The sequence below is a fragment of the Heteronotia binoei genome, chromosome 2 (assembly GCF_032191835.1).
Source record: "Heteronotia binoei isolate CCM8104 ecotype False Entrance Well chromosome 2, APGP_CSIRO_Hbin_v1, whole genome shotgun sequence".
Taxonomy (NCBI): domain Eukaryota; kingdom Metazoa; phylum Chordata; class Lepidosauria; order Squamata; family Gekkonidae; genus Heteronotia; species Heteronotia binoei.
Window position 1 is genome coordinate 192,097,253 of NC_083224.1, and position 26,308 is coordinate 192,123,560.

At 50.1% G+C, this 26,308-nt stretch overlaps 1 protein-coding gene across 1 annotated transcript in view; it reads right to left on the reverse strand.

Moving 5' to 3' along the window:
* MYO9B (myosin IXB) overlaps nucleotides 1–26,308 on the reverse strand; it is a 113,789-nt gene that overhangs the window by 83,060 nt on the left and 4,421 nt on the right. Inside the window, exons 2-6 of the mRNA XM_060232757.1 lie at nucleotides 13,966–14,060; nucleotides 13,178–13,240; nucleotides 9,735–9,834; nucleotides 6,175–6,275; nucleotides 3,310–3,439 (exon numbers count right to left, since the gene is read on the reverse strand). Of these exons, the coding sequence (XP_060088740.1) occupies nucleotides 3,310–3,439; nucleotides 6,175–6,275; nucleotides 9,735–9,834; nucleotides 13,178–13,240; nucleotides 13,966–14,060 (489 nt within the window). The remainder of the gene's footprint in view (nucleotides 1–3,309; nucleotides 3,440–6,174; nucleotides 6,276–9,734; nucleotides 9,835–13,177; nucleotides 13,241–13,965; nucleotides 14,061–26,308) is intronic.

The window sequence follows — 26,308 nt, forward strand, 5'->3', positions numbered from 1 at the left end:
GAGGGCAGCCGTGTTGGTCTGAAGCAGTTAAACAAAGGAGGAGTTAAAGGTACAACTTGACTCCTGCTTTGTTAAACTTTATAAAGGACACAGACAAACACAATTAAAGATTTTTTAAAAGAACTTAAAATAAAACATGCTTAAAACATTAGCACTCATTGGTCTTAAAGATGCTTACTTTGTACTTCTCCCATGGGATCCAGAGAAATGGACAAAGGAAGTTCGGGCTCTTTCCTTCCTTCCCCAGGGGACTGGGGGGGGGGGAGAGCCTCAGCCAATAGAAGGAAGAGAGGCTTGGCTCAGTAGCACTGCTGTGCGATTGAGAGAGCCTGGCAAAGCAAGCTATTCCTCCCTCCTTCCTCCCTAAGGGAGGAGCCTCAGCCAATGGAGAAAATTGAGGTTTTGCTCTGTAGCTCCTGTGCGATTGAGCAAGCCTTGCAAAGCAAGCTGTGAAGCAGAAGGAAGCAAGAGAGAGGGAGAAGGAAGCAGATGACAGCCAGTTGCTTGGGGGCCTGATAGGAGCCCTCCAGGGGCCTGATTCAGCCCTCGGGCCACATGCTTGACGCCCCTGATTTAAACCATTCATACGTAGTTCCTTTCAGCTAAAAAAAGGAAAGAAAAAAAGAAGCAACAGCTCCCGGGGCGACACAAAACAAAAAACATACGAAAACCACAACAATCCAAAAAAGAGCGCAGTTGCAAAAACAGCTGAATTAAAATGAGAATCCAGAAGACAGTTAAAAACCAACACAATTGTCAAGCCCTAAAATAGCAGATCATATATGTGAGAAAGTAAAATGAAACTCCTGGGGAAAATACCCGACAGTCAAAATTCAACAGACAACATTTCTGTAAAGATCTGTGGAAAGCTGTTCTAATAGGGGGGTGTCCTGCCTGAAGTAGTCATTTGGTTCATAATTTGTGATTATAAATCAGTCAGTATCATAATTCCCCTGTATGGTGCAAACTCATTTGGAATACTCTCTACCAATTCTGGTCACTGCACCTCAAAAAGGATATTCTAGCATTGGAATAAGTGCAGAAAAGGGCAACTAGAATGATTAAAGGGTTGGAACACTTTCCCTATGAAGAAAGGTTAAAGGGCTTGGGGCTCTTTAGCTTTGAGAAACGTTGATTGAGGGGTGACATGATAGAGGTTGACAAGGTTATGCATGGGATAGAGAAGGTAGAGAAAGAAGTACTTTTCTCCCTTTCTCACAATATGGGAATCGTGGACATTCAATGAAACTGCTGAGCAGTCGGGTTAGAACAGTTATATGCGCAGTTATGGAAGCAAGATAATACAGAAAGTAATATCTTGGAGTGAAATGGACAAGCTTACAAGAATCTTAAAAGACTATGGAGATGGAGAAGTTTAAAATTGAGTGGGAGAAATTTCAAAAATATGTTGAAAAGGGACATTGGGTGATTGTTGATAATAGTTGAAGTTATTATTAATGAACTAATGCTATTTTTTTTCATTTTGATTCCATTTTTCTTTTTGGATAAAGACTATACAAATTACAAGAGAAGAATGAAGATGGATTATAATTATTAAGTTTGTTTATACTTCTACAGAAAGTTTTGTGGGTTTTTTGTTTTTTTTAAAGATAAGATTTTTAATAAGGTTCTTTAATTGATAATTACCTTTTATTATTAGCAATTTAAGTAATTGACACAGGCGGGGGTCATGATATGGGGGGAGGGGAAAGAGAAAGAGCAACGTATGGGTATTGGTATTAATTTTGTATTATTTTTCTTATTATTGGATATTATTACCGTATATTACCACAATAAAATTGTTTTTACGTCGAGGGGGGAAAAAAAAGAACGGATAAAAGGAAGTACTTCTACACCCAAAAGGTGATTAACATGTGGAATTCACAGTCACAGGAGGTGGTGGTGGCTGCAAGTATAGCCAGCTTTAAGAGGGGGTTAAATAAAAATATGGAGCAGAGGTCCATCAGTGGCTATTAGCCACAGTATACTATTGGAACTGTCTGGGGCAGTGATGCTCTGTATTCTTGGTGCTTGGGAGGGGCAACAGCGGGAGGGCTTCCAGTGTCCTGGCCCCACTGATGGACCTCCTGATGGCACCTGGGTTTGCTTTGGGTTTTTTGGCTACTGTGTGACACAGTGTTGGGTTGGATGGGCCATTGGCCTGATCCAACATGGCTTCTCTCATGTTCTTAGGAACTGAGGGGCATGCTACGAAAGACCTTTCCAGAAGATCTTAACTGGAGAGCAGGTGTACGTACCCAGAGGTGATCTATTAAGTGCCCTTGTCCCAAACCATTTTAAGAACTTGAAAGATCATGAGCGGCACCTGAAGCTTGATAAACTTCCTGTTGTGGGATTGCTCACCAAAACCTTCTGGAACACAATGTAGCGACCGCTGCTCTGAATCCAATAGTTTGGCACAATCACAGCAGAATGCACAAGGTGAGAATTTTAACCAATACGGGAATAGAGGAGCTCTTTGTCTACTCTTTTCTCTCTGGCAGAGCCGTCAACATGTGATATTCAGGCATGGCCACCCCCAGATACCCATTCACAGAACCCTAGAGTTGGAAGGGACTTCTAGGGTCATCTAGTCCAACCCCCTGCACAATACAGGAGACTCACAAACACCTCCCCCTAAATTCACAGGATCTTCATTGCTGTCAGATGACCTTCTAGCCTGTTTAAAAACCTCCAAGGAAGGAGAGCCCACCACCTCCCAAGGAGGAAGCCTATTCCACTGAGGAATCGCTCTGACGGTCAGGAAGTTCCTCCTAATGTTGAGCCGCAAACTCTTCTGATTTAATTTCAACCTGTTGGTTCCGGTCCTACCTTCTGGGGCCACAGAAAACAATTCCACCCCATCCTCTAGATGACAGCCCTTCAAGTACTTGAATGATGGTGATCATATCACCTCTCAGCCGCCTCCTCTCCAGGCTAAACATGCCCAGCTCCTTCAACCTTTCTTCATAGGACTTGGTCTCCAGAGCCCTCATCATCTTTGTCGCCCTCCTCTGGACCCCGTTCCAGCTTGTCTATATCCTTCTTAAAATGTGGTGCCCAAAACTGAACACAGTATTCCAGGTGAGGTCTTACCAGAGCAGAGAAAAGTGATACCATCACACCACATGATCTTCTGTTGATACAGTCTAAAATTGCATTTGCCTTTTTAGCCACCGCATCACACTGTTGGCTCATGTTCAGCATATTCCTCCCATCCCTGACAAAAGCAGATCATGTATTTGATCAGCAGCCATCCTTCACCTCCCTGGAGATTATGTTAGAATCTAGAAACAAGGTGCAAGATACCTTCAGAAGCTGAGAGAGGATGTCTAGCACTTCGGGGGGCCCCACTTCCAGTCCTTCATCCCGACCAGCTGCCTTCTTCCTGTAAGTGACGTTTCCAAGGTAAAGGATAGCAGAGAGCACTGAAAAAATCCTGGGGAAGGAAAGACGCAATGAAAAGCAGGGAATGATTTCTCTCTTCAGCTAGACAGTTCGGGCACCAGGTTTAATCCATGCCCAACTGCTAAATATTTAAAATATTTATAATTCCCCCCCCCCACGGCTTTTTTTGTAGCAGGAACTCCTTTGCATATGAGGTCACACACCCCTGATGTAGCCAATCCTCCAAGAGCTTACAGTAGGCCCCGTACAAAGAGTCCTGTAAGCTCTTGGGGGATTGGCTACATCAGGGGTGTGTCTTACTATGCAAAGGAGCTCCTGCTACAAAGCTAACCCCGAGGCACAGAGTGGTAAAGCTGCAGTATTGCAGTCCAAGCTCTCTGCTCACGACTTGAGTTTGATCCCGGCGGAAGTTGGGTTCAGGTAGCCGGCTCAATGTTGACTCAGCTGAGGACCCAGCTTGCTAGGGGGAAAGTCGGGAAGGCAATGGCAAACCGCCCCGTAAAAAGTCTGCCGTGAAAACATTGCGATGCGATGTCACCTCGGAGTTGGAAACGACTGGTGCTTGCACAGGGGGACTACCTTTACCTTTTTTCCTGCTACAAAAAAAGCCCTGCCCCCCCCACTCTGTTAAAAACATCCAAAAAAGCTCTCAGCACAAGCATCAGCGCTGAGCAAAACAGAAACACATAAAGAGCAGCCCCTGATCCACTCAAGAGAGAACTGTTGCCAGGAAAATCACTGCAGAATCTTCCTTGAGTACAGACCCTATGTTGCTTGTGGAAGGCCCTTCCCAGAGGTGTGTTGCCTGGTGTCTCCCCCACCCTTAAGCCCTTCAAGGGGTCAGGCCAAGACTTCCCCTATCTGTTGTCCTCCCCTTTTAACAGCTGCCTGGTTTTATGATCTGGGCTGAGAAGCTGCTCCACATACAGAAGGTCCTGGGGAGAAGACGAGGGCTGGACTAAAGATGTAAAATTTCCAAAAATTTTCAGAAATTTTGAAGCTCGGGAAAAAACCCAGTTTTTTTCCAGAAAAAACCCTCGGAAATTTTTGGAAAAATTGAAAAAACTAATATGCTACATTAGCACTTCTTTTTTCTCTTCCAAGACCGAAAGTCATTCTGTTACTTTAGGAACATAAAATATGACTATGGACAATTTTACTTGGCATGAAATCATCACAACTACCATATTAAATATATAGGGTATCCAAACAAGGCTTACAAACAGAATTTACTTTTTAAATAATATTTATTTGTCATTGTAACAAATGGGGCAACACCCTCCTGAACCCCTTACTAGTTTTATGTGGAACAGACAAAAAAAACCTCCACAGAACAATTTTTAAAAATTCAGAAGGAACAATTATTCATATTTCCTCTCCCCAGTATTAAATAAAAATAAAACTTATTTTCATCAAATTAACTGCAGAGGGGGGGAAGTGTCTAGAAGGGCATGCAGGACTAAGTTTCAATGAATGGGCACGACCTAGGACTTGCTTGTCCTCAGTGCACAGAAATTAGAATAATGATACCATTCATACTTTTTGGAAAATATTTGAACACCTTGTCTTAAAATATTTTATTCCTCATGTTAAAATAAAACGTTCCATAATCAATTTCTTTTCTTTTTTCAATTTTTTCCAATTTTTCGGAAAAAAACAAAACAAAAAAGGCTTCAGGAAAAAACCCACGGGTTTTTCCCAAATTTTTCCGTTTTTTTTCTGGGCCTTCACATCTCTAGATTGGACCCCTCCAGCTGTGTTGGGGGTACTTTGCCTTGGGGGGGGGTGCCTTCCAGGATCTCAGGCAGAGAAAGGGCCTTCTCCAAACTCTTCCCCAAGATCCATTTTGAGTAAAAGGCTAAAGCAATAAGCAACGCAAAGGGGAATTATTTTCCTTTTGCCAACTCGACGTCTACTGGGGTCATTTAAGACCAGAGTTCTTCGACCTTTGGGGTACGGTGGCCATAAAGTCCAAACCTACTAAGGTGCGGCGACCCACTTTAAAAAAAGAGCATGCACAAATCAATAAAGCTACAGAAGTTGCCACAGGAGCCACGTTCAAAGTTGGGAGACGTTGGGACAAATGGCTCTGTCCAACTGGGAGCCAGGGTGACCTAGCTGGTTAGCATGTGAGACCAGGAGCTGGAGCTGGGAGATCCACCTTTACGTCCCCCCTCTGGCATCACACTGGGGAATGGGGCAGCCAATCGAGGTGCTTCTGCTCAGCCCGCTACAACCTACAGGGCAGCGGAGAGCAGATGGGAGAACAGCCCATCGGAGGAAAAAGATGAAGGTAGTCCCCTGTGCAAGCACCAGCCGTTTCCGACTCTGGGGTGACGTTGCTTTCGAAACCTTTTCACGGCAGACTTTTTACGGGGTGGTTTGCCATTGCCTTCCCCAGCCCTCTACACTTTCCTCCCAGCAAGCTGGGGGCTCATTTTACCGACCTCGGAAGGATGGAAGGCTGAGTCAACCTAGAGCCGGCTACCTGAACCCAGCTTCCGCCTGGATTGAACTCAGGTCGTGAGCAGAGAGCTTGGACTGCAGTACTGCAGCTTTACCGCTCTGTGCCACGGGGCTCTTTTCCTTTGGAGGAAGAACTGGCTAAAAGTGCCCTAATTAAAAAGTTTGCCATGTGACCTGTGGCCCACACACAAGCAGCGCTCTAGCTGCTACAGACAGGCAGTCTGATCCACACATTGTCCCCCTCCAGTGCGCGGGGAGGGGGCAACCAAACAGAATAGTGTGCAAAGTAGCGTGACTCACTGTTTCTTGGTTGCTGGAAGGAACCCCACCATCTCCATGGCTTGCTTCAGCCGCTCAAAGTCATGCTGCAGGTCTTCTCCATCTTCAATTTTCAAGTGATGCTATTGAGGAAAAGGCAGCCACACTCAGAGAACTCGCAGGGGCGAAGACAGGAGTCTCCCTCCACTATGCTGGGAACCAGAAGGGCAGACTAGGGCCGATTTCCCACTGGCCGTCTGCTGCTCTCACACTCCTCTTCTCCACAGGGCTTCTGTCCAATTTCACACTATCTGCCCCGGGGCCGCAACTCGCTTCGCCTTTTTCACACGGCAAACAGAAACTGGCTTTCAGAGGATCTTGTTCGCTGCGCGGAAAAGGCCGGAGCAAGTTGCAGCCTCGGGGCAGTTTGTGCGGAATCCGACGAAAGCCCCACCGAGGAGAGTGAGAGTAGCTTAAGGCTAGTGGGAAACTGATTTAGAAGCTGTCATTAAGAAGAAGAAGAATTACAGATTTATACCCCGCCTTCCTTCTCTCTGAATCAAGAGACTCAGAGCGGCTCACAATCTCCGACTCCCCCCACAACAGACACCCTGTGAGGTGCGTGGGGCTGAGAGAGCTCTGACAACAGCTGCCCTTTCAAGGACAACCTCTGCCAGAGCTATGGCTGACCCAAGGCCATTCCAGCAGCTGCAAGTGGAGGAGTGGGGAATCAAAGCCGGTTCTCCCAGATAAGAGAGCTCTGGCTGACCCAAGGCCATTCCAGCAGCTGCAAGTGGAGGAGTGGGGAATCAAACCCGGTTCTCCCAGATAAGAGAGCTCTGGCTGACCCAAGGCCGTTCCAGCAGGTGCAAGTGGAGGAGTGGGGAATCAAACCCGGTTCTCCCAGATAAGAGAGCTCTGGCTGACCCAAGGCCATTCCAGCAGCTGCAAGTGGAGGAGTGGGGAATCAAACCCGGTTCTCCCAGATAAGAGAGCTCTGGCTGACCCAAGGCCATTCCAGCAGCTGCAAGTGGAGGAGTGGGGAATCAAACCCGGTTCTCCCAGATAAGAGTCCGCGCACTTAACCACGACACCAACCTGGCTCTCTGAATGCTAAAAAGTTCTTAATGCTGAAAAGTTCAGACTTGCTGGGTTTTGACGCCATGTTTCATGGGGGAATGGGGAGTAAGAAAACGTCCTCAAATCTTACAAAGGGTTGGGGGGGGCGGCATTACTCATCCAAGAGGTGTTTTCCTTCAAGGTACTCCCCATACCAAAGATCTTTGATACTCAATGTGTTGGCCTGACCAGGCACGCTAAGGAGAGTTCGGCTATCTGGCTGGTGTACCGACGGCCTAGCGCCTCAGCAGACAGCCTACTGTGCCTTTGAGTTCCCAAGACCTCCTCCTCCCACAGGGCGGTGATAAAACCAATTCATTTTAGGGCCATCTGATATATTGTTTGCTGTTTTAATTGCTTTTAATTTGATCTGAAGGTGCTTGTACAATTGCCTGAGCCTTGTCTCCCAGGGAAGGTGGGGGAAGAAGCCGAATTTATAAACGTATAAATACTCATGGCTAAACCGCAGGGGGCGCTTTTGATGACAACTGTTTCATAGCTTATCTGTTTGTTCGAAGAATTCCGCCAGGCTTTTAATTAATCCAGCGGACGTCCTTAGAAAGTAATCACATCCCCCAGCATTTCACCATTGTGGTGTTATGCAAGGCCAGGGGTCCTCAAACTTTTTAAATAGGGGGCCAGTTCACTGTCCCTCAGACTGTTGGAGGGCCGGACTGCCGTTACTGTACAAGGCTGCAGGCTGTCAGTTCTCCGTCTTCTGCATCTCTCTCCCTTCCCCACACCACACACCCCGGCCTGGGAACTCACCTCACCTCGGTATCGCCTCACACTCTGTCTCTGCCGCCTCAGCCCAGTGCCAGAAGTGTGCGTTGCTAACGCGAGTTTAGGTCAAACATCACTTCCGGTCTGATTTTGCCATAACCCGGCGGGCCGCATAAACGTCCTCAGCGGGCCGCATCTGGCCCGCGGGCCGTAGTTTGAGGACCCCTGTGCTAGGCTGTTAGCCATCCGCCGCGTGCTGTTTGCCGCCTGTGTCTGTAAGATAGTTTGCTGTGCTGCTCCTGTTCTGTAATGTCTGTTTTTATGGTATTGTTTTAACTCTGTGGTTTTATCGTTGTGAGCCGCCCCGAGCCCGCTTGCGGGATAGGGCGGGCTATAAATCTAAAAACTGAATTAAATTAATGTTAGACCATTCTCTCAGACAATGCTGGTTCTGGGTCAGGGAACGCAGTGTCACTAAAAACTAAAAAGAAGTATTTCACAAGAAAAGGAAGAAGGAGAAGGAGACGACATTGAATTTATATTCCGCCGTCCACTCAGAGCGGCTCACAATTTCCTTTCCCTCCCCCACAACAAACATCCCGTGAGGAGGGTGGGGCTGAGAGAGCTCTCCCAGAAGCTGCCCTTTCAAGGACAGAGTCTCAGAGCGGCCTACAATCTCCTTTCCCTTCCTCCCCCACAACAGACACCCTGTGAGGTGGGTGGGACTGAGAGGCCTCTCCCAGAAGCTGCCCTTTCAAGGACAGAGTCTCAGAGCGGCCTAAAATCTCCTTTCCCTTCCTCCACCACAACAGACACCCTGTGAGGAGGGTGGGGCTGAGAAAGCTTTCCCAGAAGCTGCCCTTTCAAGGACAGAGTCTCAGAGTGGCCTACAATCTCCTTTCCCTTCCTCGCCCACAACAGACACCCTGTGAGGCGGGTGGGGCTGAGAGGGCTCTCACAGCAGCTGCCCTTTCAAGGACAGAGTCTCAGAGCAGCCCACAATCTACTTTCCCTTCCTCCCCCACAGCAGACACTCTTGTGAGGTAGATGAAGATATTGGATTTACATCCCGCCCTCCACTCCAAAGAGTCTCAGAGCGGCTCACAATCTCCTTTCCCTTCCTCCCCCACAACAGACACCCTGTGAGGTGGGTGGGGCTGAGAGGGCTCTCACAGCAGCTGCCCTTTCAAGGACAGAGTCTCAGAGCGGCTCACAATCCCCTTTCCCTTCCTCCCCCACAACAGACACCCTGTGAGGTGGGTGGGGCTGAGAGAGGTCTCCCAGAAGCTGCCCTTTCAAGGACAGAGTCTCAGAGCGGCCTACAATCTCCTTTCCCTTCCTCCCCCACAACAGACACCCTGTGAGGTGGGTGGGGCTGGAGAGGGCTCTCACAGCAGCTGCCCTTTCAAGGACAACCTCTGCCAGAGCTATGGCTGACCCAAGGCCATTCCAGGAGCTGCAAGTGGAGGAATGGGGAATCAAACCCGGTTCTCCCAGATAAGAGTCCGTGCCCTGAACCAGCACACCAGACTGGAGAAGACAGCGGTGGTGTTGCACGATGCTCAAGAAGGCGCCATTTCACAGCCACCCCACTCTGGAAACAGAAGACCCTCCAAGGCATTTCTGCCCTTTGGAAGTGGAGCTGAGCATGCATTTGTGTGAAGCCAGAACACCCAGGGGGCTCCCCTCTAGAGGGGCTGTGGACAAAGCAGTCCTTTGCATCCGTCGACCAGATCCATACACAGAGGATCTTTGCGTACCTGGTTGAGGTAGACATAATCTTCAGGCTGCTCGAGGTGGAATTCCTTGCGTTCCTCTTCACTGGCGCCAAGCAGCAAATAGTAGAACACGTGGTAATTCCTGCAAGAGCAATGGCACTCTTTGGTTGGCTCAGACCCCGCGCTGTACGCCTGACCCATTCTTGTGCAGTTTAGGCAGGATTAGGAGCAGGACCAGCTCGCCCACTAGGCAAACTAGGCAGTTGCTAGGACACCAGGAGGGGGAAGCTGAATTGGGCTCCTCCTCCTTCCTGGTGCTCAAGACAACTGCCTACTTTGCCTCTCCCCCCACCCCAGCTCGCTGCCGAAGGGAGGAGGGGCGGGTGACAGAGCGTGGTGCTGCGGAGGGAGGCGGGGAGGTGGCAGGGGGTGTCAGGCAGGGAGCCTGCTTGGGGCGCCATGCTCCCTAGGGATGGCACTGATTAGGAGCCAGCCTTTGGCTGAGGGTGATGCTGCTAGAAGGAAAACTGCAGCCGGGAACAGGATGCAAAATCCAACTACCGCTGTCTGACTGGCTGCAGCGTTTCCCTTTGCTGTGGAATCTCTTTGGCCAGCACAGGGACAAGACAGCGCTCTGTGGCACATCCCCTTCTGGTGTGCAGCGGGTGGGCCAAACCCCAGACTCTCTGCCTCCAATGACTTGGGCAGCACTGGGAGGAATCGGGGATGATCTACGGTGACCGCGACTGAGCCCAGCAGCACACGCTCTGCTTGCAAAAGGTCCTCCACTAAGAGGGGTCTCGGCTAGGAAGTGATGGACCGCTCTCTGCCCAAGAGAGGGGGTGCAGAAGAGAGCAGCGAGGATGACCGAGGGCCTGGAGAAAGAACCCTCGGAGGAAAGGCTGAGGAGGGCCTTGGGAAGGTTCAATCTGGAGGGGGCACACGATTGCTCTCTTTCAATATCTGAAAGGCTGCCGTTTAGCGGAGGGCAAGGATCTGTTCCAGTTGGCAGACGAGGACAGGACACGAAGCGATGGGCTCAAATGACAAGCAGAAAGGTACCGGCTGGATATTAGGAAGAATTTTTTTACAGATTAGTTCAGAGGTGGAACCAGCTGCCTAGGAAGGTGGGGAGCTCCTGGTCTTCAAAGTACAGCTGGATGATTATTTGTCAGAGTTGCTTTAAGCTGATCCTGCACGGAGCAGGGGGTTGGACTAGATCAGGAGTGTCAAGCATGCGGCCCAGGGGCCGAATCAGGCCCCCGAGCAACTGGCTGTCATCTGACTCCTTCTCCGTCTCTCTTGCTTCCTTCTGCATCACAGCTTGCTTTGCAAGGCTCTCTCAATCACACAGCAGAGCTACTGAGCCAAGCCTCTCTTTCTTCTACTGGCTGAGGCTCCTCCCCCTCCTGCTCCCCTGGGGAAGGAGGGAAAGAGCAGTCTTTCTTGCTTCCTTCTCCGTCTTTCTTGCTTCCTTCTGCATCACAGCTTGCTTTGCAAGGCTCTCTCAATCACACAGCAGAGCTACTGAGCCAAGCCTCTCTTTCTTCTACTGGCTGAGGTTCCTCCCCCTCCTGCTCCCTTGGGGAAGGAGGGAAAGAGCCAGAGCTTCCTTTACCCAGTTCCCTGGATCCCGTGGGAGAAATGCAGAGAAAGCATCTTTAAGACCAACAAGTGCTAATGTTTTAAGTTTTTTTAAAAAAAGAATATTTAATTGTGTTTGTTTGTGTCCTTTATGAAGTTTATATCTCAGCTACCTAATCTTAAATAGGAACACATGCGGCCCCGTATAGCCCGGCCCAACGAGGTCTCATTTATGTCAAATTCGGCTCTCATGAGATTGACACCCCTGGGCTAGATGGTCTCTATGGACCTTTCCAACTCTCTGATTCTAAGAGCCACAACCGGTCTGAGCAGCAAGACTCTTGTAGGAGGGGATTTGCTCCCTGGTTGGGTAAGATATTTCTCTGCCCAAGACCTGGAGAACCGCTGCCAGCGACAGGTCCAAGGTGACACAGGGCAGCTGGAGATACCTGGGGGGCTTTTGGAGAGTGGGGCAGAAGCTGGAAAGCCCAGATTTGAATCCCTGACTTCACAAACGGGAAGGATCTCAGGTGCTGGGGAAGGCCTTTCTCTGCCTGAGCTCCTTCAGGCAATCAGGAATCGCCTGTCTTCTGCCACAAGGGCTGGACGGCCCCCACCAGTGCTGGATTAAACCCTGTGGAGGCCCCTAGGAGGCAGTCAAAATCTCAGGGGCCCCCTCGCAAATTACCTCAGAGTCTGAGCGCCCACCCCCCCACCCCCGCTGCAGGCCCCTTCTTCAAAAGCCCCTTGGACTAAGCTGCGGGGGAGAGGCAGAGAGAGGCAAACTTGGCGACGACACCAGCAGCAGCTGCACCAGGCAAGTCGGGCAAAGAGCAACTCAGTGGCTGGCTGGGCGTGCAGGCTGGGAGGGCTGCAAGCAGGGGGGGAAACAGAGGGGAGCCAGCCTGGGGCCCTTTAAGGCGTGGGGGGCCCATAGGCCAGTGTCTACTTGGTCTAATTGTTAATCTGGCTTTGTTCTTCATGCTGACCCTTCCTTTGCCTAACGAGTCCCATCACTGCATTCACAGAACCATTCATAGAATCATAGAACCATAGAGTTGGAAGGGATCTCTAGGGTCGTCGAGTCCAACCCCCTGCACAATGCAGGAAACTCACAAACACCTCCCCCTAAATTCACAGGATCCTCATTGCTGTCAGATGGCCATCTAGCCTCTGTTTCAAAACCTCCAAGGAAGGAGAGCCCACCACCTCCCGAGGAAGCCTGTTCCACTAAGGAATTGCTCTAACAGTCAGGAAGTTCTTCCTAATGTTCAGCCAGAAACTCTTTTGATTTAATTTCAACCCACTGGTTCTGGTCCTACCCTCTGGGGCCACAGAAAACAATTCCACACCATCCTCTATATGACGGCCCTTCAAGTTCTTGAAGATGGTGATCCTATCACCTCTCAGCCGCCTCCTCTCCAGGCTAAACATGCCCAGCTCCTTCAGCCTTTCCTCATAGGACTTGGTCTCCAGACCCCACACCATCTTCGTCACCCTCCTCTGGACCCGTTCCAGCTTGTCTGTATCCTTCTTAAAATGTGGTGCCCCAAACTGAACACAAGACTCCAGGTGAAGTCTTACCAGAGCAGAGTAAAGCGACACCATCACATCACGTGATCTGGACACCAGACTTCTCTTGATACAGCCCAAAAATTGCATTTGCCTTTTTTTAGCCACCGCATCACACTGTTGACTCATATTCACTCCAGAGCCGCCCTCGCCTCAACACTTTGCAGCTTCCCCCACCCCCATCCCCCCGGAGACCCATCTGTCAAACATTTGAACCCACTTCCCTGTTTGGGGTACTTTTAGCACAGGACTCTGATTTATAATGAGCAAAGCAGACAGCTGTTCCAGTGAGATGTCCTGCAAGTGTGCGCGCACACACAATGCCTTACCTTTCGTTCTTTTCCCGAGACACCAAACGAGATTTTTCAAGCAAGTATTTTTCAACAACAGCCCTGGAACACATAGGAGAAAGATGTCAGGCCGGAGGCTGAAGAACCCCAATTGCGGCTTCCCAATGGAGGCTCTGCTCGCGTGGGGCATCCAAACTGAGGTGTGTTTTATGGGGGGGTGGGGAAATACTGCATGATGCCACTCCCACTCATCGCCCACCGTCTGGATTGAGAACTTTCCCTAAACTAGAAAGACTGCTGTCTGTAATCTGACTTGTTAATTTGGTAGAAGAAAAAGATGAAGACTGCAGATTCATACCTCGCCCTTCTCTCTGAATCAGAGCGGCTTACAATCTCCTATATCTTCTCCCCCCACAACAGACACCCTGTGAGATGCGTGGGGCTGAGAGAGCTCTCCCGGAAGCCGCCCTTTCAAGGACAGAGTCTCAGAGCGGCCTACAATCTCCTTTCCCTTCCTCCCCCACAACAGACACTCTGTGAGGCAGGTGGGGCTGAGAGAGCTTTCACAGAAGCTGCCCTTTCAAGGACAACTCCTATGAGAGCTATGGCTGACCCAAGGCCATTCCAGCAGATTCAAGTGTTCTCCCAGGTTAGAGTCTGCAGACTTAACCACTACACCAAACTGGTACCCTTGAGCTGGGGAGAATTCTTCTGATGTTTTGAGGTTGAGCGGAGGGATGTTCTTGAAGGCCGTCCCCCCCACCAGAATTACATCTTCACACGGCTGCCCCAACCTTCTGTCAAGCAAGCCAGCTTGCCCCACTCACCCCCGGACAATGCCATTCTCCAAATAGTTGACCTGGATGAATTTCCCAAAGCGGCTGGAGTTGTTATTATGGGCTGTCTTTGCGTTTCCAAAAGCCTGCAAATGAAGCAAAAGAACATTTCTCTCTCAAGACCAAGGGGTCAAAGGAGTACTGAAGGTCGATAGGGAAATGGCCGAGAAACTGAACGCGTTTTTTGCCTCCGCCTTCACTGTGGAAGATGAGAAGTGCTTGCCCATTACAGAACCGCTGATTTCGGGAAGGGTGTTGAAAGACCTGAGTCAAATTGAGGTGACAAGAGAGGAGGTCCTACAACTGATAGATGAATTAGAAACTAATAAGTCACCAGGCCCGGATGGCATACATCCAAGAGTTCTGAAAGAACTCAAAGTTGAACTTGTGGATCTTCTGACAAAAATATGTAATCTTTCATTAATCTGCCTCTATCCTGGAAGGTAGCTAATGTCACCCCCATCTTTAAAAAAGGTTCCAGTGGAGATCCGGGAAATTACAGGCCAGTCTGACGTCAATACCGGGTAAGTTGGTAGAATCAATAGGCACATTGATTAACAAAAGCTACTGAGGAAGACTCAGCATGGGTTCTGTAAGGAAAGATCTTGCCTCACCTGCTAGTGTTCTTTGAGGGGGTGAACAAACATGTGGACAAGGGGGACCCGATAGATGTTGTTTACCTTGACTTTCAGAAAGAGCCCCGTGGCGCAGAGTGGTCAAGCTGCAGTACTGCAGTCAAACTCTCTGCTCACGACCTGAGTTCAATCCCAGCGGAAGCTGGGTTCAGGTAGTCGACTCAAGGTTGACTCAGCTTTCCATCCTTCCGAAGTCGGTAAAAGGAGTCCCCAGCTTGCTGGGGGGAAAGCGTAGAGGACTGGGGAAGGCAATGGCAAACCAACCCATAAAAAGTCTGCTGTGAAAACCACAGTGATGCTGTGAAAACCGTCGTGATGCGGTGTCACCCCAGAGTCGGAAACGACTGGTGCTTGCACAGGGGACTACCTTTACCTTTTTACCTTAACTTTCAGAAAGCTTTTGATAAAGTTCCCCATCAAAGGTTCCTAAGTAAGCTCAACATTAGTGGAGTAAAAGGACAAGTACTCTTGTGGATCAAAAACTGGCTAATCAATAGGAAACAGAGAGTGAGTATAAATGGGCAATCTTCGCAGTGGAAGGCAGTAAGCAGTGGAGTGCCGCAGGGCTCGGTACTGGGTCCTATGCTTTTTAACTTGTTCATAAATGATTTGGAGTTGGGAGTAAGCAGTGAAGTGGCCAAGTTTGCAGATGACACTAAATTGTTCAGGGTGGGGAGAACCAGAGAGGATTGTGAGGCACTCCAAAGGGATCTGAGTGGGCGTCAACTGGATGACGCTTCCATCCTAGACCCCTGTCAGTCCGACTTTCGCCCGGGCCGTGGGACGGAGACAGTGCTGGTCGCCTTGGTAGATGACCTCCAGCGGCATCTGGATCGAGGTGGCGTGGCAGTGCTGATGTTGTTGGATCTGTCGGCTGCGTTCGATACGGTCGACCATCAGTTACTGACCCGCCGCCTCACCGACATAGGGGTTAGGGGGTCGGCCCTACAATGACTTTCCTCCTTCCTCAAGGGACGGGGACAAAGGGTGGCCATTGGGAATGAGCTGTCCCATCGGTGCACACTAGATTGTGGGGTGCCGCGGGGAACAGTTCTCTCTCCGATGTTATTTAACATCTACATGCGCCCCCTTGCCCAGATTGCCCAGAGGTATGGGCTTGGGTGCCATCAATATGCAGATGGCACCCAGCTCTATCTGCTAATGGACAGCCGGCCTGACTGCGTCCCAGGGAATCTGGACCTGGCATTGCAGGCTGTGGCAGGTTGGCTTAGGCTGAATGGGTTGAAGCTGAACCCAATGAAGACAGAGGTCCTTTGCTTGGGTCGCGGCGCTCTGGGAGGAGAAATTCCTCTCCCAGTCTTTGACGGTGTGCCAATGAAAGCGGCGCACCAAGTCAGGAGCTTGGGAGTTCTACTGGAGCCTTCATTATCAATGGAGGCCCAGATAGCAGCCACTGCCAAGTCGGCGTTTTTTCATCTGAAGCAGGCAAGGCAGTTGGCCCCCTTCCTAGAGCGTCAGGACCTAGCAACAGTGATCCATGCAACGGTCACCTCAAGGTTGGATTACTGTAATGCCCTCTGTGCAGAAACGCCATCTTAGGTAATGTTGGTGCTTGGTTGGAGGGGAACATGAAACTACTAAAGCAGGCTTTGTGGCCTAGCCTTCCCTTCATCCCCCCCCCCTCCCTTCCAGAGTTAAACCAGCGCCTCTAGGAGGAAAGCCTCCTAGAGGGGCAGGAAGTTCATGGGGTTTTTTTTATTTGAGTTAGGCGGGAAAAGGTCAGTCCTCAGCTGGCGCTCAAGGAGAGAGGTTGCCAGTCTGTGGGCTCCTGCCTGTGGGAGAGACGGAGTGGACCCCAGGTAGTCATTCAAAAGGTAGGGCAAGTTTACACCAGGGACGAGAGGATGCGTTTATATCCACCTTTATTTGTCCCTCTGGTTGCTGTTCAGGTGCTGTGCTAAACTTTTACAAGTAACTGTTTTTGTTTTTATTTTTTTCTTTCTCTTCTTATTAAACATTTTTACTGTTCTGAATGCTGGCAGTCAAACTCTGTACCACATAGATCCCCAACCGCTTTAGACCACGCTGCTTTATGAAGGGGGCCCCGCGGAAGGGGGAAGGCATGCAGTTGGATGTGCCAATCCTCCAGGGGTTCCCCGAAGAAGTGCTGTGGTCTCTGTGATACCCAAGTACAGGGTGGCAGAGGACCTTGAGGCCTGGCCTCAGAGTTGGAGAGGGGGATTGGGAGTCCTGTTCCTCTCAATCCGAACCCCTAGACTGAGCAGGTGGTGGCAGCGAGCGCAAGTGGCTGGAGGAGAAATAGCTCCCTCCAGGAGTTGGCGACTCAATAGGGAGTTGACGGGACCGGGTCTGAAGGCAGAATCGGGCCGGTTCCGTCACACCCTCTACATGGGGCTGCCTCTGTGCCGAACCCGGAAGCTGCAGCTGGTACAGAACGCGGCAGCTAGGCTGTTATTAGGGCTCCCGAAATGAGAGCACATATAGCCGGGGCTATGCGGACTGCACTGGCTGCCAGTTGTATACCGGGTTCACTACAAAGTGCTGGTTATCACCTTTAAAGCCCTATATGGTCGAGGACCTGCCTACCTGAAGGACCGTCTCTCCCCATATGAACCCCGGAGAGCACTGAGGTCAGTGGGGAAGAACCAACTGACTATCTTTGGGCCGAAGGAGGCAAAATTAAAGAATACTCGTATACGGGCCTTCTCTATTGCAGCTCCACACCCATGGAACCAGCTCCCGGAAGAAGTGCGGGCCCTGCGGAGCCTTGAACAGTACCGCAGGGCCTGCAAGACCATCCTTTTTGGGGATGGCCTTTACCTGACTGAACGACTGATGGACTCGCCTTAAGTGATTCCGCCATCATACATACTTGTATCTAATAGAATAGCACAAGAATGTTAATTTTAAATTGGAATGTTTTAAGTTGAATGCTGATTTTAAATTTGTTGTATAACTCATTGTACAGATTGATTATGTTGTTAGCCGCCCTGAGCCTGCTTTGGCGGGGAGGGCGGGATATAAATAAAATGTTGTTGTTGTTGTTATTATTATTATCATCAACGTGGCAGATGAGGTTCAACCTCGTCAAGTGCAAAGCGATGCACACTGGGGCCAAAAATCCTAACTACAAATACACATTGATGGGTTCCCAACTGGTGGAGACTGACCAAAGGAGAGATCTTGGAGTCATCGTAGATAACTCACTGACAATGCCCATATTTCAGAGCAGCAGCTCAGATCTCTGGAGGAGGTGGGGGGAAACACGTCGCTTGACTCATTTAATCCCTGGCTGCAATCACAGTCAGGATCCTTGTGACATCAAAAGGGTGAATCAGAACTTTCTGCAAAGGAAGCCGCAGACGTCTCTTCTGCCTCTCAGAAGAAACGGCTTCAACGACACGCTACAACAGGGAACCTCAGCTTCCAAACTGACCTCCCAAATAATTCAGAAGGAATACTCAGAGAAAGCAAAGTGTTTTCACAGAATACAGATGGGGAAAAGTCCAACACCCCGCCACACCCGCCTCCCCTAAACAGAACACGGGTTGCAGAAAAGGGCAACTAGAACGATTAAAGGGTTGGAACACTTTCCCTATGAAGAAAGGTTGAAATGCTTGGGGCTCTTTAGCTTGGAGAAACATCGACTGCAGGGTGACATGATAGAGGTTTACAAGATGATGCATGGGATGGAGAAGGTAGAGAAAGAAGTACTTTCCTCCCTTTCTCACAATACAAGAACTCGTGGGCACTCAATGAAATTGCTGAGCAGTCGGATTAGAACGGATAAAAGGAAGTCCTTCTTCACCCAAAGGGTGATAAACACGTGGAGCTCACTGCCACGGGAGGTGGTGGCGGCTACAAGCATAGGCAGCTTCAAGAGGGGATTGGGTAAGCATATGGAGCAGAGGTCCATCAGTGGCTCTTAGCCACAGCGTATTGTTGGAACTCTCTGTCAGGGGGAGTGATGCTCTGTATTCTTGGAGCTTGGAGAGGGGCAACAGTGGGAGGGCTTCTAGTGTCCTGATCCCACTGATGGACCTCCTGATGGCACCTGGGTTTTTGGCCACTGTGTGTCACGGAGTGTTGGACTGGAGGGGCCATTGGCCTGATCCAACATGGCTCCTCTTATGTTCTCCAGCAGTAAGCAGTCACAGTCTACACTAGCTAGACCTTACAAACCCAGGCAAGGGGGTTGTGATCCGTACAAGGTAAACACACCTGGACAAAGCGAATATAAGCAAGGGCGAGACCAAATTTTCACCTTGCCCTGAAATTTTCACCTTCCTGCCAATTAAGGGTAGTGATTCTGCCCTCCTCCATTTTATGTTCACAACACCACTATAAAACCGGTTGGGTCACAAGGAAGAAAATGGCCCCAAAGAGAAGAAGAGATTGGATTTATACCCCACTCTTCACATGGAATCTCAGAGGGGCTTACAATCACCTTCTCTTCTGCTCCCTGCAACGGACACCACGGGAAGCCAGTGGGGCTGAGAGAGCTCTCTGAGGCTTCAGAGGAACAGCTCTGGGAGAACTTGTGATTGACCCAACATCACCCAGCTGGCTGCATATGAAGGAAGAAGATGATATTGGATTTATATCCTGCCCTATACTCTGAATCTCAGAGTCTCAGAGCAGCTCACAATCTCCATTATCTTCCTCCCCCACAACAGAAACCTTGTTAGGCAGATGGGGCTGAGAGAGCTCTGACAGAAGCTGCCCTGCCAAGGACACAGTCTCAGAGTGGCCTACAATCTCCTTTCCCTTCCTCCCCCACAACAGTCACCCTGTGAGGCAGGTGGGACTGAGAGAGCTCTGACAGAACCTGTCCTGTCAAGGACAGAGTCTCAGAGTGGGCTACAATCTCCTTTCCCTTCCTTCCCTACAACAGACACCCTGTGAGGCGGGTGGGGCTGAGAGAGCTCTCCCAGAAGCTGCCATTTCAAGGACAGAGTCTCAAAGCAGCCTACAATCTCCTTTATCTTCCTCCCCCACAACAGACACCCTGTGAAGTGGGTGGGGCTGAGAGAGCTCTGACAGAAGCTGTCCTGTCAAGGACAGAGACTCAGAGTGGCCTACAATCTCCTTTCCCTTCCTCCCCCACAACAGTCACCCTGTGAGGCAGGTGGGGCTGAGAGAGCTCTGACAGAAGCTGCCCTGTCAAGGACAGAGTCTCAGAGTGGCCTACAATCTCCTTTCCCTTCCTCCCCCACAACAGACACCCTGTGAGGCGGGTGGGGCTGAGAGAGCTCTCCCAGAAGCTGCCCTTTCAAGGACAGAGTCTCAGAGCAGCCTACAATCTCCTTTATCTTCCTCCCCCACAACAGACACCCTGTGAGGCAGGTGGGGCTGAGAGAGCTCTCCCAGAAGCTGCCATTTCAAGGACAGAGTCTCAGAGCAGCCTACAATCTCCTTTATCTTCCTCCCCAACAACAGACACCCTATGAGGCGGGTGGGGCTGATAGAGCTCTCCCAGAAGCTGCCATTTCAAGGACAGAGTCTCAGAGCGGCCTACAATCTCCTTTCCTTTCCTCCCCCGCAACGGACACCATGTGAGGTGGGTGGGGCTGAGACAACTCTCCCAGGAGCTGCCTTTTCAAGGACAACCTCTGCCAGAGCTACGGCTGACCCAAGGCCATTCCAGCAGCAGCAAGTGGAAGAGTGGGGAATCAAACCCAGTTCTCCCAAATAAGAGTCCATGCACATAACCAGTATACCAAACTGGGCTAGATGGACCAAACAGTCATATAGACTCATTTTGCCAGGCCAGCTTGTTTGAATTATTAACAGCAACCAACCGGTCTGCTTGCTCAGTGAATGGACAGATGTCAAGGCTGATGCCGACACTGCTCTTTCCGCCCTGATTCCCTGCATTTCTCTGTGCCCCTCCCCCAATATTTTGCAATCGCCCATGTCAGCAGCAGAGGACTCTAACATGACCTCATGCATTTGGTATTCGGTCCAGGCAGGGAGCGACATTTTCCTAAACGAATTCACAGAGGGGAGAGGACCAAAGCGTGACGACAACCATCGCCAAACAGAACGCATGGCACAAAGGGGCTGCATCAACAACAACAACAATTTTTATTTATATCCCACCCTCCCCGCCAAAGCAGGCTCAGGGCAGCTAACAACATAATTCATAAATTGTACAAGATATTTGAACAAAAACTACTTAACAATTTAATTAAAATTCCATTAAAAATCTAAAATTGATAAAATAATTTGCCGGCGCTATTATACAGAGATGAATTTCTCAGCAGTTTTCCTCTTAGTCGGTGAAGGCCAATCGAAAGCGGATGGTCTCGCAGGCCCTGCGGAATTGTTCAAGAGCCCGCAGGGCCCGCGTTTCCTCCGGAAGCTGGTTCCATAGGCGTGGAGCCATAGTAGAGAAAGCCCGGTCGCGGGTGCTCTGCAGCTTCACCTCCTTCGGCCCTGGGATAGTCAGCAGGTTTTTCCCAGCTGACCTCAGTGGTCTCTGGGGTTCGTATGGGGAGAGACGGTCCCTAAGGTAGGCAGGTCCTCGGCCATATAGGGCTTTAAAGGTAATACCCAGCACTTTGTAACGAATCCGGTATACAACTGGAAGCCAGTGCAGTTCACGGAGCCCCGGCTGTACGTGCTCCCACTTTGGCTGCATGGATCAGGAGAGCAGGTTCTAACAGTGCAATCCTAAACTCCCCCTGGGCATGGCTTCAGATGACCAGCGGACCCGGCATTAAGATGCAAATAACATGCCCGGGTAGAGCTGGGCTTCATCAACATCCCCTTGGGTTTGCCAGGCCTGGCTAGTTAATGTTGAGTCCCCGGCACCAACATAACATAGAATCGTAGAGTTGGAAAGGACCTCCAAGGTCATCTAGTTCAACCCCCTGCACAATGCAAGAAATTCATAACTACCTCCAGGCCTAGAATTCGGCAGGAGCTCACAGGAACGCAGCCCCTGAACCTTTCTGAGGGTTCCCTCTCTTCCACCCCACGTACCTTGTCCATTGAATAGTAGGTGCTGATGGACCATCATGCATCCAAATGGTTGACCCTGATCCAAAAGAAAATTACATCCATAGGAATTTCCTTGGATGCATTTTATCTATCCTCTGCTCCTGCGGTATTCCAATCCATCAAACGCAGATTACTAGATATCCAGTTGCAACATCTAACTGAGGCAGCTCGGAAAACCTGCTCCCCAAGCTATTTGGGTTTAACCCTGACTCCTGGGTTTTTAGCTCCCTATTTCTTCTTTTTAACTGATCCTCACCAAAGAAGAGCTTTCATGCTGGCCAGATTTAATGCACTACCATCGGCCATCCTCTCCGGAAGATACCACAGAATCCCCCACAATCTTAAACAATGCCCTTGTAGCCAAGGAGTCATCGAAACGGTCTCTCATGTTCCTTTGGACTGCCCTTTCTATAGCAGTCCACGGGCAAGATACTTAGATGCTCTGCTCTTTGACCATCAAGGCCTCTCTGTCAATGCTAACGTTCGCTTTTTACTCCACGGGAAACACAACTTTGTCACCACTCACGTGGCTTGCTTTTTACAGGTTGCGATCCAAATCAGACAGGCTTTTACTCATGCATAGCCCACAGCTATTTTATGTCATTTAACTTCTGCCGGTTTTTCTAACGTTTTACTATATTTTATAGTGTTACTGTCGGTTTTAAAGTATACTGTACTCTTATATCAATGCCAATAAAGGTCTACTACTACTAAAAAAAAGAATAGTAGGTGCAGCTGCATAACAATCCCTGGATGAGGAGAGCGGGCAGCCAGCCTGTCACCAAGGGCTTTGCCACACCTCCAGCACCTCCCTCATGAACCCCTGGAGAAGCCCGCGCCACCGTTTCTCTGCTTCTTATGTGATTTTGGGTGGCGGGTGGCTTGCTGGCCTTTTGACTGCGGGGGGGGGGGGGCGGCTCAGGAGAGCCCCAGGTGAGCAAGGCCTGTTTGGTCTTGCTGGATCTCTAGCCAGCCCAAGCAGGCCTCGCTCACCCGGGGCTCTCCTTTTTTGTGTCGGTTTGCTGTTGGCTGGGAGGGCGGGGCAGGACATATGTTTGTTTAATTTGATTTATCCCCCGCCCCCGCCGAGGTGGGCTCAGGGCGGCTTACATCAGATCATAGTAAACTATGCCTGCAATCATAAAATCAATAAAACCATTAAACAATATAACTTAAAAAACAATATACCAGGGGTGGCCCACGGTAGCTCTCCAGATGTTTTTTGCCTACAACTCCCATCGGCCCCAGCCATTGGCCATGCTGGCTGGGGCCGATGGGAGTTGTAGGCAAAAAAACATCTGGAGAGTTACCGTTGGCCACCCCTGTAAAATACAGTTGGTGCTAACAAATTAGATGTTACTCATTCTCAGGACGGCAGTTGTTCCAGAATTCTCCTACGGTCGACAGAAGGCTTGCCGGAAGACAGCGGTCTTACAGGCCTTGCGGAACGGCGCGAGATCATACGCTAATGAGTTATGCTAATGATCTCTATTTTTCTACAAAATGACCTGAGTACCTCCCCCTCACACATCCTTCTCCAATGTATCCTTCTCCTTTTTTCATTTGTGCAATTTGTCTGTTAGACAGGCCTCTCTGTTCAGATGTGTATGGGCGATGCACACCAGCAAAATGTGGAATGCGCTGGGGATGACGCATTCCTTCCCATCGCGTGGCATTCCGCAACTCCATTCCTCTCATGGCAGCAGAACACCACTGCAAAAAAGCTCCCAGTCATGGAAGACAGATCCACCAGTCACCGCACCAATTCAAGGGGTCCAACCCAGCCATACCGCTGGCTCTAACAGGAGTGCACTCCACTGTGCAGGTCTCCAGAGACCTCCCTCTCTGTGGCCCCCCGATACAACAGGTGGGCGGAAGGGGGGCACACGCTCTTCATCTCTGTGATTCCCTCTTCCCAGATAGAATCCTAGAGTTGGAAGGGACCTCCAGGTTCATCTAGTCCAACTCCCTGCACAAGGCAGGAAACCCACAAACACCTCCCCCTAAATTCACAGGATCTTCATTGCTGTCAGGTGGCCCTCTAGCCTCTGTTGAAAAACCTCCAAGGAAGGAGAATCATAGAACCCTAGAGTTGGAAGGGACCTCCAGGGTCATCTAGTGCAACCCCCTGCACAAGGCAGGAAACCCACAAATACCTCCCCCTAAATTCACAGGATCTTCATTGCTGTCAGATGGCCATCTAGCCTCTGTTAGAAAACCTCCAAGGAAGGAAAGTCATAGAACCCTAGAGTTTTAAGGGACCTCCAGGGTCATCTAGTCCAACTCCCTGCACAATGCAGGAAATTCACAAACACCTCCCCCTAAATCCACAGGATCTTCATTGCTGTCATAGAATCATAGAATCCTAGAGAGGGAAGGGACCTCCAGGGTCATCTAGCCCAACCCCCTGCACAAGGCAGGAAACTCACAAACACCTCCCCCTAAATTCACAGGATCTTCATTCCTGTCAGATGGCCATCTAGCCTCTGTTAGAAAACCTCCAAGGAAGGAGAATCATAGAACCCTAGAGTTTTAAGGGACCTCCAGGGTCATCTAGTCCAATTCCTTGCACAATGCAGGAAACTCACAAACACCTCCCCTTAAATCCACAGGATCTTCATTGCTGTCAGACAGCCATCTAGCCTCTGTTGGAAAACCTCCAAGGAAGGAAAATCATAGAACCCTAGAGTTGGAAGGGACCTCCAGGGTCATCTAGTCCAACCCCCTGCACAATGCAGGAAACCCACAAATACCTACCCCAAATACCTGATGGTCATCTGGTGTCTCGTGAAACTTTTCTGTTCTACTCAGTCTGACCATTTCCCTAGTCCGGGGTGTGCGTGTGGGGGGGATTGCTGATTTTCACTTAGATAATTGACTGTCGTTAGTTCTTGATGTTGCTGCTGGCAGTGCACATTTCAAAGATGAAACCACAAAATAATGCATGGTTTCACCGCTGGTCTTTTTTTTTGCGCATGCTGCCATTACAGGGCTAGAATCTCGTCAGTAAGCAAACCCCACTCCTTCACTGGCTTTGATGTTTATCTCCTTTTCTGAGGTTCAGTGCAGCTCCCCCCAGTCCCTTTTCCTGGCGGCTTTCCTTTTGGGACAGCAGTGGTGCCCATCATATTGGCTTACTCTAAGTCCTAAGGGGGCAGTGACTAATTGAAGTTAATTAAATTACCTTTAACTTACCCAGAGCCAGTTTGGTGTAGTGGTTAAGTGTGCGGACTCTTATCTGGGAGAACCGGGTTTGATTCCCCACTCCTCCACTTGCACCTGCTGGAATGGCCTTGGGTCAGCCATAGCTCTGGCAGAGGTTGTCCTTGAAAGGGCAGCTGCTGTGAGAGCCCTCTCCAGCCCCACCCACCTCACAGGGTGTCTGTTGTGGAGGAGGAAGATAAAGGAGATTGTAGGCCACTCTGTCCTTGAAAGGGCAGCTTCTGGGAGAGCTCTCTCAGCCCCATACACCTCGCAGGGTGTCTGTTCTGGGGGAAGAAGGGAAAGGAGATTGTGAGCCGCTCTGAGACTCTGTCCTTGAAAGGGCAGCTGCTGTGAGAGCTCTCTCAGCCCCACCCACCTCACAGGGTGTCTGTTGTGGGGGAGGAAGGTAAAGGAGATTGTGAGCCGCTCTGAGACTCTTCGTAGTGGAGGGCGGGATATAAATCCAGTATCATTATCATCATTATCATTATCATCACTTGCAGCTGCTGGAATGGCCTTGGGTCAGCCATAGCTCTCGTAGGAGTTGTCCTTGAAAGGGCAGTTGCTGTAAGAACCCTCTCAGCCGCACCCAAAACACAGGGTGTCTGTTGTGGGGGGAGAGTAAAGGAGATCGTAGGCCGCTCTGAGACTCTGTCCTTGAAAGGGCAGAACTCTCTCAGCCCCACCCATCTCACAGGGTGTCTGTTGTGGCCGGGGGGGGGGGGGGGAGGTAAAAGGAGATTGTGACTGCTCTGAGACTGAGATTCAGAGTACAGGGCAGGATATAAATTCAATATCATCTTTTTCTCTTCGCTATTGAGCCTTGTGATTGCTTCTTAGTCTCCGCAACTTTGCCTTTGAGCTGCTGATGACTATAACTGCCTCGCCCTGCCCCACCCGTCTCACCACATGGTCTCTTCAGCTGCCCTTCTGCCTGGGAGAAGCGCTGCTTCCTACACCCAGGTTGTCTGAAGCTGAAAAGGAGGTCTGGAGGGGTCACAGAGTCCGCTCTCCCCAAGAGTAACCGGTTCAGCACAATTCCCCAGCTAAGGGGCCAAAACCTTCCTAGTGGGCTGTATAGCTTCCATGCATCACATGGCATCTAGGCACCAACCCCTGGGGACACAACACAGGAGACCGGATTTAATTTTAGCCCCGGAGTCTGTTCTGGAAGCTGGCATGGGATGTGTATGCACATCGCTCATGTCTGCACTTCCTCCTACCCTGCCGCTGGAAGAAGATAACAGCAAAGAGAGCAGCGCAATCAGCTGATCCCTGTGAGGCAGGCGGCCTTTGCAGCCGCCACTTCCGGTTTGAGGTCGGCAGCCGCAAATGCAAACTCAAAAAGAGTTCCCAGGTCCCTAGAGCCAAGCCACTTCTGCTTTCCAACGGAGGATGGAAAGAGATACGCAGATGCTCCAAAGCATCCTGCCCAAGCCGAGGCCGGTAGAGAGTTTTAGAAATGCCCTGGCGGGGCCTGTGGGGGGGAAGAGAGATTGCAGGCTGCT